The following is an 18,517-nucleotide window of genomic DNA, read 5'->3' on the forward strand; positions in this document are numbered from 1 at the left end:
GGTGACCATGCTAAGCTGAGCCATATGGGAGGGGAAGGTGGAGGGGAGAAAGGTGGACTGGGTGCAACAGCCAGGAGGCCCAAAGGTACAAAGGAGTGGGTAACTAAAAAGTTGGATTATATAGGGAGGAGAAGCCCAGTCCCCTGGGCTGGAGAATTCGGGGTAAGGAGAAGGGTATGCCAGCTAGGAGGGTCCTGTAACAGTTAGAGACTTACTGTAGGGAGAACCTGGTGGGCAGTGTCCCCTTTGAGATGTTTAAATAGGCAACACAGCATTTTGTCTCAGGCTTGAGACCTAACACCCACCAAATTTGGTTCAGGGGAAAAAAATCAGTATAATTTACAAATGCTTAGCTAGACTGATCCAAAGTAAGTCATATATGACCAAATGCAGAGATGGAAGGGGTGGGCATTGCTGAGTCTTGAGAAAAGAAAAAGAAAAAGAAAAAGAAAAAGAAAAAGATTTGTGGAAGACTTTGCTCCAACAAATGACACAACATACATAAAATATTAAAAACTCCCAGAAACACATGTTATCAAAATGATGAAGACTCAATAGAAATCTGAAGACACTGTACCAGGTAAAACCTCTGAACAAATACTTCTAAATCTCCTCAAAGAAAAGTCTAGTATATGCATAACACTTATACACTACAGGTTCAGTAACTAGAAAAAAAGGAGCTGGAATGATGTTTCCTTAAGGAAATGATAAACATCCGAGGAACTAGATATGTTTAAGCAGATTTAGGCACCAAATAACATACACATGTATTGAAACATCACATGGTACCCTGTTAATCTTTGCTCTCTTATGTTAATTAAAGATGAAATGTGAGACTATGGTATACGCATCTGCTTGTGTATGTGTGTGGGTGTATGTCAGCAAACTCTTATTTGGAAGCTTCTTGGGCTGCTCATGGAAATGAAGGAGCATCTCTCAGGAAGGCTCATCTGTCCCTTGGCATTGCCAAGGCATTTACTGAGCCTCTAAGTCCACTTGAAGGAGCCCCTCCCTTGAACAACTCTTGAGGAACTAATTCACTACTCCCTTTACCAGACCCAGATCCTTGGCATCGGACCCAGTGTCAGGTCTCCTGCACTTCTCAGCAACCACCGTAGGGAGACCTCTGAGGCCCTGCAGAGTCCAAGGCAGTAGGTCTATCTCTGTCACAGGATCACGAAACTTCTGCTGGGCCTTTCAATGTGGACATGAAGTAGCGGGCATGACACTGTCCCCTTGTCAACTCCTAGTTGGCCTTGATTTGCCCTCTGTACCAAATGGGGGCTTAGCTAAAGTCTCTTAACCCTTCCACGTTCAGGGACTCTCAAGACCAAAGTCACTGTTCACTGCCAGCCCTTAGCTGGCCATCACCTCCTCACAGCAATGATGTCTTTGTGAACACTAGCTACTGATGGCAGGTACTGGTTAACTGAAGTAAATGACAGTTACTGCTTACAAACATGCTATTCACTTTACTTAATTTTCTAATGAAGTAAAACCTGTGTATTACCCTCATGTGACTACTCAGCTGAAATAACACACTAAAATAACCAAATGAATAGAATACAGAAGCTTTTGGACATGAAGGGAGAGCTCAAGAATTGGCTTGCCCAGGTCACCTCTTCCATGAGGCTCCAGATCTGTGGGCAACTGACTGTAGCCACAATGCATGCTCCAGAGGTAGGTAGACATACTCACTGTCAGAGGACCCCCAGGGATGGTGGCAATTATTGGTCAGAGACAGTAGCACCTTGTCTCACAAGGACATGCTAGTGTGCCTTTGACAGTTTCCCCACTCCAGTTCTCTTTTCTGCAGTTTATCATGGACAGTCTCTACAGTACAGCTTGAGATCAGGGATGGAGATTCCTCCGGAAAATTTTATATTTTTACAGGATTGTTTTAGCTATTCTGCGTTTTCTTTGTTTTGTTTTTCCATATGAAGATGAAAATTGATCTTTCAAGGTCTTTAGAAATTGTGTAAATATTTTGATAGGGATTGCACTGACTCTGTAGATTGCTTTTGGTAAGATGGCTGTTTTTACAATGTTGATTCTCCTGATCCATGAACATGGGAGATTTTTCCATCTTCTGATATCTTCTTCAATTTCTTTCTTTAGAGGCTTGAAAATTTTTTATTTCATACAAGCCTTTCACTTGCTTGGTTAGAGTTATGCCAAGATACTTTATATTATTTATGGCTATTGTGAAGGGTGTAGTTGCCCTAATTTCTTTCTCCGCACATTTGTCATTTGTATAATGGAGGGCTACTGATTTTTTAAAATTAATCTTGTATCCAGCCACTTTGCTGAAGTTTATCAGCGGTAGGAGTTCTCTGGTGGAATTTTGGGGGTCACTTTTGTATACTGTCATATCATCTGTAAATAGCAGTACTTTGACTTCTTCCTTACTGATGTGGATCCCTTTGATCTCCTTTTGTTGTTTTATTGCTCTATCTAGAACTTCAAGTATTATATTGAAGAGATATGGAGAGAGTGTACTGCCGTGTTTTAGTGCCTGATTTTAGTGGAATTTCTTTGAGTTTCTATGTAATTTGATATTGGCTATTGGTTTGCGGTACATAGCCTTTATTATGTTTAGGTATGTGCCTTGTATCCCTGATCTCTCCAAAACTTTAAACATGAATAGGTGTTGGATTTTGACAAATGCGTTCTCAGCATCTAAGGATTTGATCATGTGATTTTTTTTCCCTTTCAGCTTGTTTATATGGTGGGTTACATTGATATATTTCTGAATGCTGAACTATTCATGCATGCATGGGATGAAGCCTACTTGGTCATAGTGAATGATATTTTTGGTGTGTTCTTGGATTTGGTTTTCAGGTATTTTTGTATGAATGTTTGTAAGAGAAATTGGCCTGAAATTCCCTTTCTTTGTTGGGTCTTTGTGAGGTTTAGGTATTAAGATGACTGTGGCCTCATGGAATGAGTTTAGTAATGTTCCCTCCATTTCTATTTGAGTGGAGTAGTTTGAAAAGTATCAGTATTAGCTCTTCCTTGAAGGCCTAGTAGAACTCTGCAGTGAATCCATCTGGCCCTGGGCTTTTTTGGTCGGGAGACTTTTGATGACTACTTCTACTTTTGTAGGAGAAATAGGGCTATTTAATTTGTTTACCTGATCTTGACTCAACTTTGGCAAGTGCAATCTATCAAGAGAATTGTCCATTTCATTTAGATTTTCAAATTTTGAGTCATATAGGATCTTGAAGTAAGACCTAATGATTCTTTGGATTCTTTCAGTGTCTGCTGTTATGTCTCCCTTTTCATTTCTGATTTTGTGGACTTGGGTCGTGTCCCTCTGCCTTCTAGTTAGTTTGTTTAAGGGTTTGTCTGTCTTGTTGATTTTCTCAAAGAACCAGCTCTTGATTTCATTGATTCTTTTAATTGTTCTCTTTGTTTCTATTTTATTGATTTCAGCTCTGAGTTTGATTATTCCCAGCTGTCTCTTGGTGTTTCTGCTTCTTTTTTTCACTAGGGCTTCTATATGTGTCTTAAGTTGCCTGTATGAGATGTTTCCAATCTCTTTATGAAGGCACTTAATGCTATGAACTTTTCTCTTATCATTGCTTTCAATGTGTCCCATAAGTTTGAGTATGTTGTATCTTCATTTTCATCAAATTTTAGAACGTCCCTAATTTCCTTCTTTATTCTTTCCCAGACCCAGTTGCCATTAAGTAGAAAATTGTTCACTTTCCAAGTGTGTGTAGGCTTTTGTTATTTCTGTTGTTGAGGTTCATCTTTAGTCCATGATGGTCTGATAGGATACAAGGTATTATTTCAATCTTTTTGTTTTTGTTGAACTGTGCTTTGTGATCTACTATATGGTTAATTTTGGAGAAGGTTCTGTGAGGTGCTGAAAAGAATATATAATCTTTTGTGTTTGTGTGAAAAGTTCTGTAGCTATCTGTTAGGTCCATTTGATTCATGACATCTGTTAGTGTCATTATTTCTTGATTTAGTTTCTGTTTTGTTGACCTATCCTTTGGTGAAAGGGGGCTGTTGAAGTCTCCCACTATTAATGAGTGGGGATTGATGTGTAGTTTAAGCTTTATTAATGTTTCTTTTACAAATGTAGATGCCCTTGTATTTAGGACATAGATGTTCAAATTGTGATATCATCTTGGTTGAATTTTCCATTGATAAGTATGAAGTGTTCTTTCTCATCTATTTTTGATTAATTTTGGTTGAAAGTCTATTTTACTAGTTAGTAGTATGGCTACTCCAGCCTGCTTCTTGTGCCCATTTGCTTCAAAGACCCTTTTCTAGCCTTTTACCCCGATGTAATATCTATCTTTGTGGCCAAGACGTGTTTCTTGAGTGCAGCAGAATGTTGGGTACTGTTTATGCATCCATTCTGTTAGTCTGTGTCTTTTTATTGGAGAGTTGAGACCATTGATGTGGAGAGAGATTAATTACTAGTGACTGCTGGGTCCCTTGATTTTGATGTTGGTTGTGGTAGTGTGTTTGTCTGATTTTTCTTTTGCTAAAGTGAAGTTATCTATCTTCTTTATTTTTCTGGGTATAGTTAGCCTCTTTGAGTCAGAGTTTTCATTCTACTATCTTCTATAGGGCTGGATTTACGGATAGGTGCTGTTTAAATTTGTTTTTGTCATGGAATATCTTATTATCTCCATCTATGGTTATTGAAAGTTTTGCTGGGTATAGCAGTCTGGACTGGCATCTGTGGTTTCTTATGGACCTCTGACCAAGCCCTTCTGCCTTTTATGGTCTCTGCTGAAAAGCTGGGTGTGATTCTGATAGGTTTGCCATTATATGTTATTTGGTTTTTTCCCCTTGCTGCTTTTAATATTTTTCTTTGTTATGTACCTTTTATGTTTTTATTGGAAGGATTTTATTTTCTCATCTACTCTACTTGGTGTTCTGTGGGCCTTGTGTATGTTTATATGTATCTCTTTCTTTAATTTGTGGGAAATTTCCTATATGATTTTGTTGAAAACATTTTCTGGTCCGTGGAGCTGGGCATTTTCTCTTTCCTAAATTCTTATTATCCTTAGGTTTTTGTCTTTTCATGGTGAGTACCTTTGGAAAGTGCTGTTTCATTTACTGGATTGGCAGATACTGTTTTTCTGGAGCTAGATTTGTCTAAACTCTGCCACCTAGGATCCAGAATTTAGTAGGGTTCCACTGACTACTTGTTCTCCTCAGAGGAATCTGCCACAGAGTGCTTAGGGTTTCTGACTCCCAAACCTGGGGCATGTGCAGCCGTGATGGGAATGGGGGAGGCTTCTTCTGAACCTTCCCGATTGTTCAGTCTGAGAAGTCCCCAAGACTGTGTTTTGGCTTAGTAGCTCACCTGCTTTGCTTTGCTGTGCTGTGCTGTGCTGTGCTGTGCCGAGAGCTGCCACCGCAGTTGCTGTTGCAGAACCTCTATTCTCCAGGGGGTCTGCAAGGTACTTGATTTTGTGCCTTCCGAACCGGGAGTTGTGCAGCTGTGATGAGGTAGGAACTTGGTGCTCCTGGTTTGTTCCCTTCAGTTCATTTCCCAGCCTCTGCTCCTCTGCTCCCTAGACAAGGCGCATGCTGTGTGCTGCCATCTTGTCCCTCCCCCCTCCATTGTGTCTTCTACACCTGAGAATCTTTTCTTCACCACTTGTATTCTGTTTGTGATGCTTACCCCTGCAGATCCTGTTTTCTTCTTTATGTTCTCTCTTTGCAGGCTTTCCTCAGTTTTTGCTTTTATTATCATTTCCATTTTCATCTTCAGATCTTGGACCATTTTATTGATTTTCTTCTCCTGATTGTTTGCATTTTCCTGATATTCTTCCAGTGACTTTTTCATTTCCTCTCTATAGGCCTCTGTCATGGCCTCTCTAAGGTCCTCAATCTGTTTGGCTATATTTCCCTGTATTTGCTTACAGATTTTATTAGTTTCTTCCATTATCATCTTTATTATAAAGGGCTTGAGGAAATTTCCTTGTATTTCAGTTGTGTTTGGGATCACTGGGTTCTGGATATGCCATACTATTTTGGCCTTTGCTTGGGCTTTTTACACTGGTGTTTAGTCATCTTGCTGTCTCTGGCATTGGGTGGTAGTTTTCTATGTCCTTCACTGGCTGTTGAGAACCACTTGTTGCTGAGTGGCTATAGCTTGAGACCCCTCACTTGTGGGGATCAGGGAACCCTTCCTTGGATCAGGTGGGTGACCTGGTTTCAGATCTGGGCGGTCTTTGTGGCGTGGCAGGGTGACCTGAGATCAGGTCCACCAGTGTTCCACACTGTGGGGTCTCCTCTGGGCCAGAAGGCCTAGACACTATCATCTTGTAGTCCACTGCTTGGTTAAAGACAAAGAGTGAGGGTGCTTCATGACTGCAGGCATGTGGCTAAGGTTTGAGGACTGCTCCTGCTCCTGTGCCTGCTTGGACCTGGGAACTCTCTGTGGATTGGCCTGGTGACCTGATGTCAGATCCACCCATGCTCCACACTTTGTGGTCTCTCCTGGGATAGCAGACCCAGACACTGGTGGCATGAAGCCCACAGTTCAGTCTAAGACAAAGTAGAGGTGCAGCCCATTGGTTAGCATGTGGCTCACTTTGGAGACCACGCCCTCACCCACCTGGGCCTGGGAACCTTCTGGGGATTGTCTGGGTGATCCAAGGTCAGATGTACCTGTGCTCCACACCATGTTGCCCCTGATATAGAAGATCCAGATGATGGTGCCCTGCAGCCTACAGCTCAGCTCAAGACACATGAGTCCAATATATAGAGTGCAGGTCCTCCATGGACCAGCTGGGTGGCCCAGTGTGGACCCCGCTTGCCCAGGGTACTTCAGTTCTGGTGCTCTGTAGCTCCCAACCCAGTCTCTCAGCTCATTCCTGCCTATCAGACACAGTACGTGATCAGTGGTGTCATCTTGGATCCTTTAAAAAAAGTTTATTTTCCAGACAACAGGTACTGGCAGCCAGGAATGCAACTTCAAGCCAGTGAGTGAAACTGCGACCAAGAGCAAGCTTGTTACAGCCTTTTAAAAGGAAAAAAACATAAGCAGAAAGGCATGGGAAAGGGGAGGGCAGTCTTATCTGGACTGGTAAGTACCAGATGGCCTCATTATTTTTAACAAGGCAGGAGTCGGCAGGACGCAATAAGGACCAGGGAGTCAGCAATCTGTGGAGTCAGCAACAGTAATCTTGGGAGTGGAAACACCTGTCTGTCATTGGCCAATAGGTGGTCCCTTTGTTCTGGTGATTTTGACCAGAACTGAAGGCCTCTGTGTGTTAAGATGAAGGACAGGCCTCAGATGGAGTCTGGTTTGCTAGTGCTCTCAACAGCATTCGTTTTACTGGACAGCAGGCTCTGTGTAAGACAATTTCACCTAATTGCAAGCAAATATATGCTGGTAAGTTAAGTAGGTTTGGCTTGACTCTGCTAGTCCATAGATCAGACAGATGAAATCAATTTTAACATTATTTCCAACTAACTAAGGACATACCCATGGGGAGTTGAGAAGTATTCATATTAATTAGCAATGATAGTGACCTGAATATCTAAGGAAAACAGCCTAAGGAAGGAAAGGTTAATTAAGCTGATGATTTGAGAGAGGCCAGGGAAGCCTGGGCAGTGTGGTGGAGTCCCTGGCCACCAACCTATGTGGCTCACTGTGAACATCTTGGTGAGCCAGAAAGTAGAATGAATGGGGACAGAACCAGGGGCTGGCTTACGCCCTTCAAAGAGCCACCTCTGGTGACTACCCAGCACAGGTCCCACCTCCTAAGGGCTCCACCTCCTAAAGACCCCACTCCTTACATGCCCCACCCCTTACAGGCCCCACCTCCTAAAGGCCCCACCCCTCACAGGCCCCACCCCTTACAGGCCCCACCTCCTAAAGACCCCACCCCTTACAGGCCCCACAGCTCCCTGAAATAACAACAGCTGGGGAACAGCATTCAAAGGATGAGACAACAGAGAAATCCCACTTAAAGCTATAACAGCGATAAACAGGACTGGGAGTTGAGCTCAGTGGGAGACTGTGCTGAGCACGAGGAATGCCCGGAGTCCAATGTGCAACATCAAACTAACAGGCAGAAACCAAAAACTCCGTTGAAATAAACAAACTCAGCTAACCTGAAGCAAACATTATTATTTTTTTTTCTTCCTTTTGAAGCGTTAGACATTGAATCCGGGGGTCTCACACACGCTGAGCAAATGCTCTTCCCCTGTTCTGCCATCATCTCTATTTAAAAGACGAGGACATGGATGCACACAGCTTCTGTGCAATCTGTCCAGGAAACACAGAGTGGGCTGGACTCCATTCGGCTATCTTTACCTAACACTGGATCTACATTTCAAACCTAAGCTCAAATCTCTATAAAAATGTTTCTGGCTGCTTCATTGATAACAAGAGCTCATATTCCAGCAATAACAGTGAAGGGAACCTAAGCAGAGCAATGTCTAATATCACTTCTTAAAACAAAAGCTAAACTTGGCATGGTGGTAGGTGCCTGCAAACCTAGGATTTGAAAGGTACAAACAAGAAGATCAGGCATTCATGGTCATTCTGGTGACAGTGACAATTGGGCTACACAAGATGCCCCACCCCCACATGCACAAGCCCAAACTAATCAACCCAAAATACCAAAATGCATAACTGAAAACTAAGAAAACAGAAGCAAAACAAACTCAAACTTGCATGGATCCCCTTCTTTCCGCCTGGCCTGGCTGGACTCTTGGTTCTCTGCTGCCCCCGTGTGGCTATTTACTTTCTTAGCATGTGAGGCTAATCTAATAAAGTTCTTCCTTACTCCCTTTGAATGACTGACTAGTGGTCCTGTCCTAGTGCCATGAGTATGTCTTCCTCATCCACCCGGCAACACCACTGCACTCCCCACCTCAGTTAATGACAGGTCTGTCTGGTTGCAGGTTACCACACTGGGGTTCCTCTCAAGGGCTAGCCTTCTCTCACTCATGCATTCCATGCATCAGAAGCACCTGCCGACCCTTCTAAAACACACCCATTCTCAACTCAGTTACATCTGCCATCTCCTATCTGGCATCAGCACTTGTCATGGCCACTCTGCATGATGGCATTGTCCCCTAACTGGGCTTATCTTCTAAATAAAAGGTTATGCATGTACAGCTCCTCTGGGATTCCTCACTTCTTTGACTTTTCTACTGTTGCATAGTCTGTCCCCTACCCAGGCTATTGACAGTCAATCTGTATAAGAATAAAAGTTTCAGTATGAAAGACTTTCATCAGAAACCCCTTCCCCCATCACCACCCAGACCTCCGTTCCTTCTGTTCCCCATAATTCCCTCATGCCCAGTTTCATGGGCCACCTCATACTCCCCCAACATTGCAAGAAGATACCAGCTTCAAGGCCTTGACCCTCCAGTGTTACATCCCCCACAGTTGGCTCTTCCCAGATGTAGTCTGCCTTGCTCACTTATCTCCTCAGCTTATTACGGAACACTCCTCTCACACCCATTTAGAGTTGAATTTCTCTTCTACTCTAAGTTTCTGTTTTTGCCTTGTGTGGCCCACAGCAAGCAACACCAGTGCACAGTATGTTCTATCTATATAAAGTTTGCTGATTTCTGCTCTCCTCACTAGCACTTACATTTCCTGATGCCATCTTTGCTCGTAACACAGTGACTGTATTATGTCCTCAGAAAATATTCCTTGAATGAGTAATATTTATATTGCCCAAAACAACCTTGTGAAAATGTTGTCTCAGCTCACCATGTGTCAGCTCTCTCTGCTGGGGGCTTAGGCAGTGGTTTTGTTTTGCTTCCTTTGATGAGAGCATTAAGAAGCCCCTTCATCTCTACACTGTCCGTTGGAGAAAAATTCTTTTGTTTCTCGTTTCGGCACTTTTTCTTGATTTCCACTTTCACCTCTTGGCTTGTGCCATGCCTTCGTCCTGCACACATCTTCAACTCAGGGACCCACAGAAGGTTTCACAAATGGAGAGAAAGGAGGTGAGGATATGTTAGTAAGACATTAAGGAAAGACAAAGGCAGAATTAGGTCAAAGTGGAGGGTTTCAGGAAAGAATGGAAAATTACTCGCATCCCTGTTACCCCCAACAACAGCAGAAGAAAGCCACACCAACACACTGGAGGAGACGGACAATAGGAGGAAAAGGATATGCTGATACATAAATAGAAACTGAAAATTGAACCACCAGCTGGTATAGAAACCATGAAGTTGGCATGGAATGACAGGAAAATGACTCTCGTTCACCTTTGGATGGGTGTCCTGCAGAAAAACAAACTCAGCACGGATACCCCGAAGAGAGAGTTCTAGCATTAAAATCATTCCGTGGTCCTTTTCCTGTGGTTGGACTTACTAGGTGAGAGGGGACAGGAAGTAGCTGCTCTGTCGGATCCAATCTCTCCTTAGTCCTTACCAGTTTCTCCTCTATAGGGACACACACTGGGAACCCTCTGAGTCAGACCATGGGGCTCAAAGGGACAAAAGCCTCCTCTCATAGTGATGGGAACATCAAAGAAATGAGGAATTCCTGAGGTGATGTATCTGCAAAATGTCAGGCTCTTATCTCTACACATTAAACACAGGAACACTACACATTAAAGGAGCATACCATACCTCGCAACTTATCAGTTACAAAAAGGATGGTGAGAGAGAAAGGAGACACTGGCAAAGAGACCATAGTGTGGAGATAGGACAGGCCTAACGTCTGCACATCTCCCTACTGACTCCTGCCACCTGCCAAAACATACCTGCACTTCACCTGAGCTATAGGACTCTCACTGTCTGTGCAGGTAGTTAACACAGAGAGCAAGTGAGCAAGGTGAAACCAACAGCTCCCATGAAAGCAACACATGCCAGCCCTGGAATTGGAGTTCCCAAGCTGATGATGAAAGAGACTCAAAGGAAAAGCCAGGGTCAATAGGAACACAATAAAGAAGCTGGCCAAAGTTCTGGGGACCAATCAGAGCACAAGAATATAGGCGTTTGAAGGAAAGTTTCTTGATATTATATTTGCCTCCCTGTATTTCAGCACATCCTCAGGAAGACACTTAAGAGGGTCTCCAGCTGTGGCTTTTGTCCTTGAGCCCACACCGCATGACAGCCTGCACTTTTGCCTGCCCTAGTGCAGCCAGTCTACACCTGCGAGTTGTGAGAGATATACAGAGAAATCTCGATAGATTATACAGTGATAAAATATAGGTACTAGCTACACATGGGAAACTAAGGGAACAGGATCATAATTTTCAAGCATGTCTGGGCTGCTTAGAAAGTTCCAGCACAGCTTTAGCTACCAATAAAAATCAAGCCAAGCAATGGAAACACTGTTCTAAACACCATCCTGGCCCCAGGGAGTGTGTAAGCTACAGGGTGGAGTAGGGAACACACTGCTTCCATAGTCACAAGTGTCTGACGGAACATCGGGGCTGGGACTCATCCCAAACCCTGGGAAGTATTTCTGTCCTGTCAATGCTCATAGTGCACAGTGCACAATGCCAGAGTGTTCATTCGTTGTGTCAGCCATTCCTCTTTAGTCGTGCTCCATTGTTTGTCACCCTAAATACTTATGGGAGGGCAGGACCATGGAACAAATGTGAGTGTGGCAGACTCATGACCTGCACTCATGGAATTCCCAGCTTAGTTTTAGCAGGGAGCAATAGATACACACAGGTTTGTTTGTTTGTTTGTTTGTTTTTTGCCTATAAGAAAAATGTCACAACAAAACCCACCTCTTACAATGAATATATGCTAACAAAAATTAAAAACTGGCATGACAATGTCATAACTAATACCAACGTGCCTGATCGCAAACTTAGAAAGTTATGAAGAAAGAACACAGAGGAAAAAATATGCATCGGAGCATTGGAAAACTGAAGAATCAGGAACCAAGGAGGTTGGTATACTCGTTCCATTTTTGCACACACTTAACATTTTCTAGGGGTCAGGGAGATGGCTCAGCAGTTAAAGGATGCTCTCCTTGAGTGTGGTTGCCAGCATCCACACAGAAGCTCACAGCAGTCCAGGGGACTTTCAGGGCCTCATACATTATATTTACATAACAGTTTCCCCTCTTTCTACTCCTCCCAGACCCCCATCTCCCTTCTCCCCCCAGATCAACTCCTCCTCTGTTTCCCTTTAAAAAAAAACAGGCCTCCCAGAGATATCCATCAAATATGACCCAACATACAGTAAGACTGGGCACAATACCAGATGCCATGGCTGGACTTTGCAATACAGTAGGAGGAAAAGGGTCCCGACCATAGGAGAAAGAGAGACATTGCCCACTTGTAGTGTTGGCAGTCCCACAAGAACACCAAGCTACACAGCCATAACATCTATGCAGAGGACCTAGCTCAGACCCATACAGGGTATTTCAGTTTCTGTGAGATCCTGTGAGCCCTGTGGGCTGTGTTCTCATGGGCTCCTATGATCCTTTCTCCAAATCTTCTTCAGGGTTCCTCTAGCTCCACCTAGTGTTTGGCTGTGGGGCTCTGCACCTTCTCTCATCAGTTGCTGCGTGATGCCTCTCTGATGACAGTTGGGCTAGGCACCAATTTATGGGTATAGCAGAATATCGTTAGGGATAATTTCATTGACCTTTCCCTCCACCAGCCGTGTTTGTTTCTACCCTGGCCTCTGGGCTGCCCTGCCTCTCATTCTTGGCCATCCAGGTAGTGTTAGACTTCCTTTCATAGAATGGGCTATGAGTTGGACCAGTCATAGGATGGCCACTCCCACAAGTTCTGCAACAACATTGCCTCAGCATGGCTTGCAGGCAGGACAGGTTGTAGCCAACACTTTTCTTAAGCACAGACCTACATGCAGGCAAAACATCCAAATATACAAAAAGACAAGAATTAATTTTCTACAATAAATAACCTGGACTCAGAATCTCCCTTATGATCAGGTCGGTCAGTTGCCTAGCACTAGTGCAAAGACTGTGTGTAGGTTTGCTGTGATCTACTAAGGCTAAGCTAGATGTTTCATGAAATCAGGAGGTGCATTGCTCCCCTCTTCCTCCTTCATGTTGGTCTCCATTTTCTTTCAAAACAGCCTTGCCCAACCCTGTATTTTAAAAATCTGAATTTTGCAGACAGAAGAAATCATGATGTTCATATTTCTGAGTCTTTTTTATTGCAATAGCTTTTATTTTGCAAGAAGCATTGTCCAGTTAGTTCAGTTGTATGCCTGGACAAAAGAGATGTCTCTTGTGACTCAAAATTCCCCAAATGTTTGGGGGACAGTAGCTGATCAGTAGATATCTGCCAATTCAAAGCCTGGTCTGGAATTAGGTGTTATTTGCTCCGTGGTAGATCTTTGCATAGTATGTCCAGGTCCTAGCTCTAAGACTCATTACTGCAAACGGAATAACAGCAAACTGCCCTTTGTCCGGGCAATGCAGTGGACACACAGTACATGCCCTAAAGGAGTGCATAAAATAGGAACACTGCAAATCAACACAATGACTTAGGAAAAACATTTTTGATGCTGTTTTTAAAGTATTTGTTTATTTTAAAATGGAAACAAGTATCCAAGGGTGTGCTGAGCTTCCAATCCTCCTATTTCTATACCTCAAGTGATGGGATTACAGGTGTGCATCCCTCTACGCAGGGCTTTGTATACACCAGGAGGGTCCTTTATCAACTGAGGCACATCCTCAGCCCAAAGGAATTGCCTGTTTTTCCTTTTGAGCTGGGGTCTCATGCATCCTGGGTTAGCCTTGAGCTTGCTGTGTAACTGAATATGACACTAAAAATTTGAACATCCCATCTCTGCTTCATGAGCTCTGGGGTAATAGACATTTGTCACCAAACTCAGTTTACAGCAGAACACTTTTCAAAATGTAAAGCTTTTATTAGTTGATAGAGTCTCGATAACCCCTAGAATCAAACTCTTTTGTCCCAGCCTCTGAAGTATCTAGGCCTACAAATCCACACCATCGCAGGTAGTTATCTAAAACCTGCATGTTCCTGCAGGGGGGTAAGTTAACTCTATAGGTTCAGTGCATAAGGATGAACGGCTCTCTTTGGTATGTAATATGTATGGTGTGCTACATGCAAAATACTAGGGAGATGTAAGTGTGCATAGGTTTATATCAGGAATGCTTCCTGGAAAAAAAGAATCTGGTCAGATTATAATTTGTATAAGGCAGATGCTTCAGGTAAGAATGAGGAGAAAAGCCAGGAAGATGGTTAGTAATTTAAACACTAAAATTAGTTTGCTGGGTTGGGTACCACCTAAGAGGTAAAGCCGGTTATGCACACTCACACAATGGAAATTCTAGCTGCTATTTTAGGATAAGGAAAGCAACTCCTATTTTCACAAATCCTTGGAGACTTCTTTTGGCAATTAGGGCTATCAGGGAAGGAAGCCCCTCACGCCTCTCGTAAGGTTCTTTGAAATAGGCATGCTCACTACAAAATGCTTGTTTTAAGAAATTAGCTCAGTTGCCTGTCTAATAGCATGTCCTCATGACAGCTCTCCCTCCACCCTCTCTTTCTTTCTCTTGCATGGACATATTCTCTTGCTCTCTCACTCTATCTCAAGCTCTCTGTGTCTCTATCTCTCTCTCTGTCCCTCTCTCTCTATATCTGTCTATCTCTCCAGTGCTAGGATTGAATTCAGCTCCCCACACATGCTAAGCAGACATTTTACCAATAAGCCATATCTTACCCATCCCTCCCCTTAAAAATTGTATTTATTAATACCACCATTTTCCATGACCAAAGCCTGAGACTGAGCAAACACTTTTCTGAATCTTAGCAAAACTTCCAGAACTCAATTTGGAAGACCCCCTTTCCTCTCTGCTTTCAAAGAGACAATTGGATTTTCAGAAATAGATGATTTTATTGCAAAAGTGGACAAATAACTGATGCCCAGCTCAGCACAACGGATGTGAGTCCTATTTATAGTTGGAATGGAAATGACATTGAATAAAAGTTCAAGTTTTGCTGTATTATTGAGGTCTTCATCTTTAAGGGGAAACAGGTTAGCCTTAACAGTCAAAAGTATGAGGCAGGAGATCTCCAGTGCCCAAATGGTTGAGGTCACCTCAAGAGTCACAATGAGATTCAGCCTCAAGCAAAGGAAAAATGGCAAGAACAAACACAAACAGAAGTGATAGACAGTGGCATTTTTGCTCTAGGGCTCTACATACACATCATTCCAATGTGTGTCTTCTGTGTCTCACATACAGAATAAGAAAATAAACCTGTCTTTACCCTATTGCTCCTGAGTAGCAGAATGTTCCATTTTTATTCTTCGAAACAATCTACATAAGGTATCACAGCATGAAGATGGGACATCTCTCAAAAGAATTCTAGACGCTTGCTTTCTGCCATCTAGAACATTTTTTCACTTATGCCACTAATGGGAGCCTATAGCATATAAATAACGAATGAGCGATAGCTTCATAAACAAAGTACGCAACACAGTATGCAAATTAGAGAAAATGATGACACATGGCTTGGTGCCTGGAATGTTAGAAACTCTGAATGTTAGTGAAAGGGGTTAAGTCTTCTGGTGAGGAAAGCATTCTGACTTTAAATGACAAACAGCAGAGCTTTCCCTTTCTAGATAATGTACTCAGAAGCAAGTCTGCAAAAGCATGACAGGGAAAACTCATTTATCAGAAGAGATAGAGTGATTCCTGGCTTAGGGCTTGTAAAGTCCCTTTTAAGATAGCAGGTGTGGTACGCCTCACAGTTATTGATTAACCTGAGCCTCGCAGAGGGAGGGTTATTTATGTTCCTCACACACGTACGAGACAGAGTCCAGCTCCAGAGTTCAGTGCTGGCTGCCAATCCTGCAGCGGTCCAGCCCCTTCTGCAGTGCTCCTACCACATCCCGATTCCTCAAGCTATAAATGAGGGGGTTGAGCATAGGGGTAAGGACTGTGTAGAAGATAGACACCATCTTGTCCTGGCTGGGGGTCCAGTATTGCCTCGGCCTTAGGTAGATGAACATGGCTGCTCCGTAGAAAAAGGAGACAGTGGTCAGGTGGGAGGAACAGGTGGCCAGAGCCTTTCTCCGGGATTTAGCAGAGTGCTTCCTGAGCACAGTTCCTAGGATGCAAGTATAGGAGGCTACAATGATGGAGAAGGGGAAGAGCAACATGAAGACACAGCAAGCAAATACTACCTTCTCAAATAGCGATGTGTCCACACAGGCCAACTTCAACAAGGACAGCATCTCACAGAAAAAGTGGTCCACCTCCCTCAAGCTACAGTAGGGGAAGGTCATTATCACCACCATCTGCACCAGGCCATCAACTACCCCAAAGGCCCAAGAGCTCCCAACAATCTGTAGACAGACCTTCTGATTCATGAGGACTGGATAGTGAAGTGGGTGGCTAATAGCCACATAGCGATCATAGGCCATGAGTCCCAGCAAGAGCCCCTCAGATCCCACAAGACAGACGAAGAGGCCAATTTGTATGCTACAACCCACAAAGGAGATGGACTTCCTGCCAGACAGGAAGTTGGCTGCCATCTTTGGCACGTTGGTACAGATCAACATGAGGTCCATGAGGGAGAGCTGGCTGAGGAAGAAGTACATAGGAGTATGTAGTCGGGGATCACTGTAGATGAGGAGGATGAGCAGCACATTCCCGCAGAGTGCCGCTGTGAAGACCAGCATGACCACAGAGAAGAGGAGAAGATCAGTTCGGCTGTTGGAAAAGATGCCCAGGAGGATAAAATCAGCTGTGGATGATTGGTTCAATGATATCATTATGTTCAGTACCTGGTCATCTGAAAACATGGACAAAGACATTTAATTGATATATCTCTCCCTCCCACCTCTGATTTCTCTCTCTCTCTCTGTCTCTCTCTGTCTCTCTCTCTGTCTTCCTCCCTCCCTCCCTCTCCTTCCTCCCTCTCTCCCTTTTCCACTTTTCTTTATCTCTGTACTAAGCATCCTATCAGAGGTCTCATGTACACTGGGTAAGCATTCTCACAGTGTGTTACAGTCTTAAAATGGAGAGGCTCTTATAAGGGAGCCAATGACATTATCTGATTTTATATGAACAAACACAAATAGAAATGGAATCATGCTTATTAAAAGCAAGCAATATTAATGATGTTCATGAAAACACTGAACTTCAGGGGAAACACAAGAAGAATTTGCTGGGTTTGGTGGTATAAATCTGTTACTCCAGTGATTCATGAGGCTGAAATGTGAACATCATGAGTTCAAGGCCACTCTGGGTTCTGTAGGGATCACACTACACTCTGTCTTAAAAACAACAACAACAACAACAAAAACCTCACCAACAACATCAAAAGCAACAAATAATTTCAAGCAGTTAAGTGGTAAATCCTGACTGCAGCTCTCATCATTAGCTTCATACTCTGACCATTTTAACATTGTCTCTTCAATAGCATTTGCAGGTATTTTTTTGTGTGATTAAAAATATTGACTTTGACTTATAATGTCACCTTAAAAATGAGAACCCTTTCTTCTGATCAGTTCCTAGTCATAATTGCTCTTCCGTATTTATTCTGAACACCACTATTAGGCGTTATTCCTCTTTTTGCTTATCGCTTTCTTTATTCATTTTTTCCAGCCAGTGCCTCACTGTTTAGCTGACGCTAGTCTCAAACTCTTCATTCTCCAGCCTTGGTCTCTCTATTGGTAGGACCGCAGGGTTATTGCATTACAAGGAATTGCCAGGCATTTTTGTGGTTTTGCCACAGCAGTGCAATAATTTCCCTTTAATTTTTTCACTTTAATTTTTATTAGCTATCTAACACTGTATAACAACAACTCCAAAATTTAGCAACCTAAATGAAACAAAGCAAGGAACATTTATTATACCACAGTTTCTGTGGGCTAGTGGCCCACGTACAGCTTCGCTGAGTGACTTTTTTAGTGTAGCCCATCATGTGGCTGTTGTCACGCTGTTGGCCAGATACTCTCCTCCCAAGCCGTGACCAGAACAGGCTGCACCTGAGGTCACTCATGTAACTGTTTGGAAGCTTTTGTCCATCCTCACAGGGCACACTATAGCATGGATGCTAGTTTCTCCAAAGATAAAACATTTGAAAGGGGAGAGCCAAAGTATACTTGATGGAAGCTGAAGTCTTCTATGAACCAGAGTGAGAAGTGGCACCACATCTGCCGCTTTCTAACTCCTAGATCTGAGCCACTAAATCCAACCAGCACATTGGCAAAGGACCACATGAGGCCGCGGACACTCGGGAACAGGGGCCATCACCTACCACTGGCTTTTAAGGGCCAGTCTCAGTTCTGCTCATTGCTGGTATAGTAAGCTGAGTTCTGATGAGCTTGAGCTAGGAGTCTTGTTACTCAAGATAAATGGATAGTTTCACCTAGCCTGGAGCTAAGACACAAATAATTTGAGATCATAATGTGCCTTTGTTCTTCAGAGAAAAAGCAATGACCTCTGTCCTAGTGTCAGGTTGTAGTTGATTGTAGTTGATAAAACATTAGTAAAAACCAATCAATGTTACTTCCTACCTTATCTCGTGTGTCTTTCCACTCGGCCTTGCAGTGGTTCAGTGATCAAAGTGCACTGATTGTTTACACAGAC

The 18,517-nt window shown here is 43.2% G+C and overlaps 2 protein-coding genes across 2 annotated transcripts in view; both read right to left on the reverse strand.

Moving 5' to 3' along the window:
• The window catches only part of LOC127208739 (T-cell-specific guanine nucleotide triphosphate-binding protein 2-like), a 65,288-nt gene that overhangs the window by 19,389 nt on the left and 27,382 nt on the right, over window positions 1-18,517 (reverse strand). The window lies entirely within an intron of this gene.
• On the reverse strand, window positions 15,742-16,695 carry LOC127208757 (olfactory receptor 2V2). The gene has a single exon (XM_051168320.1). It carries the CDS (start codon window positions 16,693-16,695, stop codon window positions 15,751-15,753), a length of 945 nt encoding a protein of 314 aa, XP_051024277.1. The 3' UTR covers window positions 15,742-15,750.

This window comes from Acomys russatus, chromosome 25 (assembly GCF_903995435.1).
Source record: "Acomys russatus chromosome 25, mAcoRus1.1, whole genome shotgun sequence".
Classification (NCBI taxonomy): Eukaryota; Metazoa; Chordata; class Mammalia; order Rodentia; family Muridae; genus Acomys; species Acomys russatus.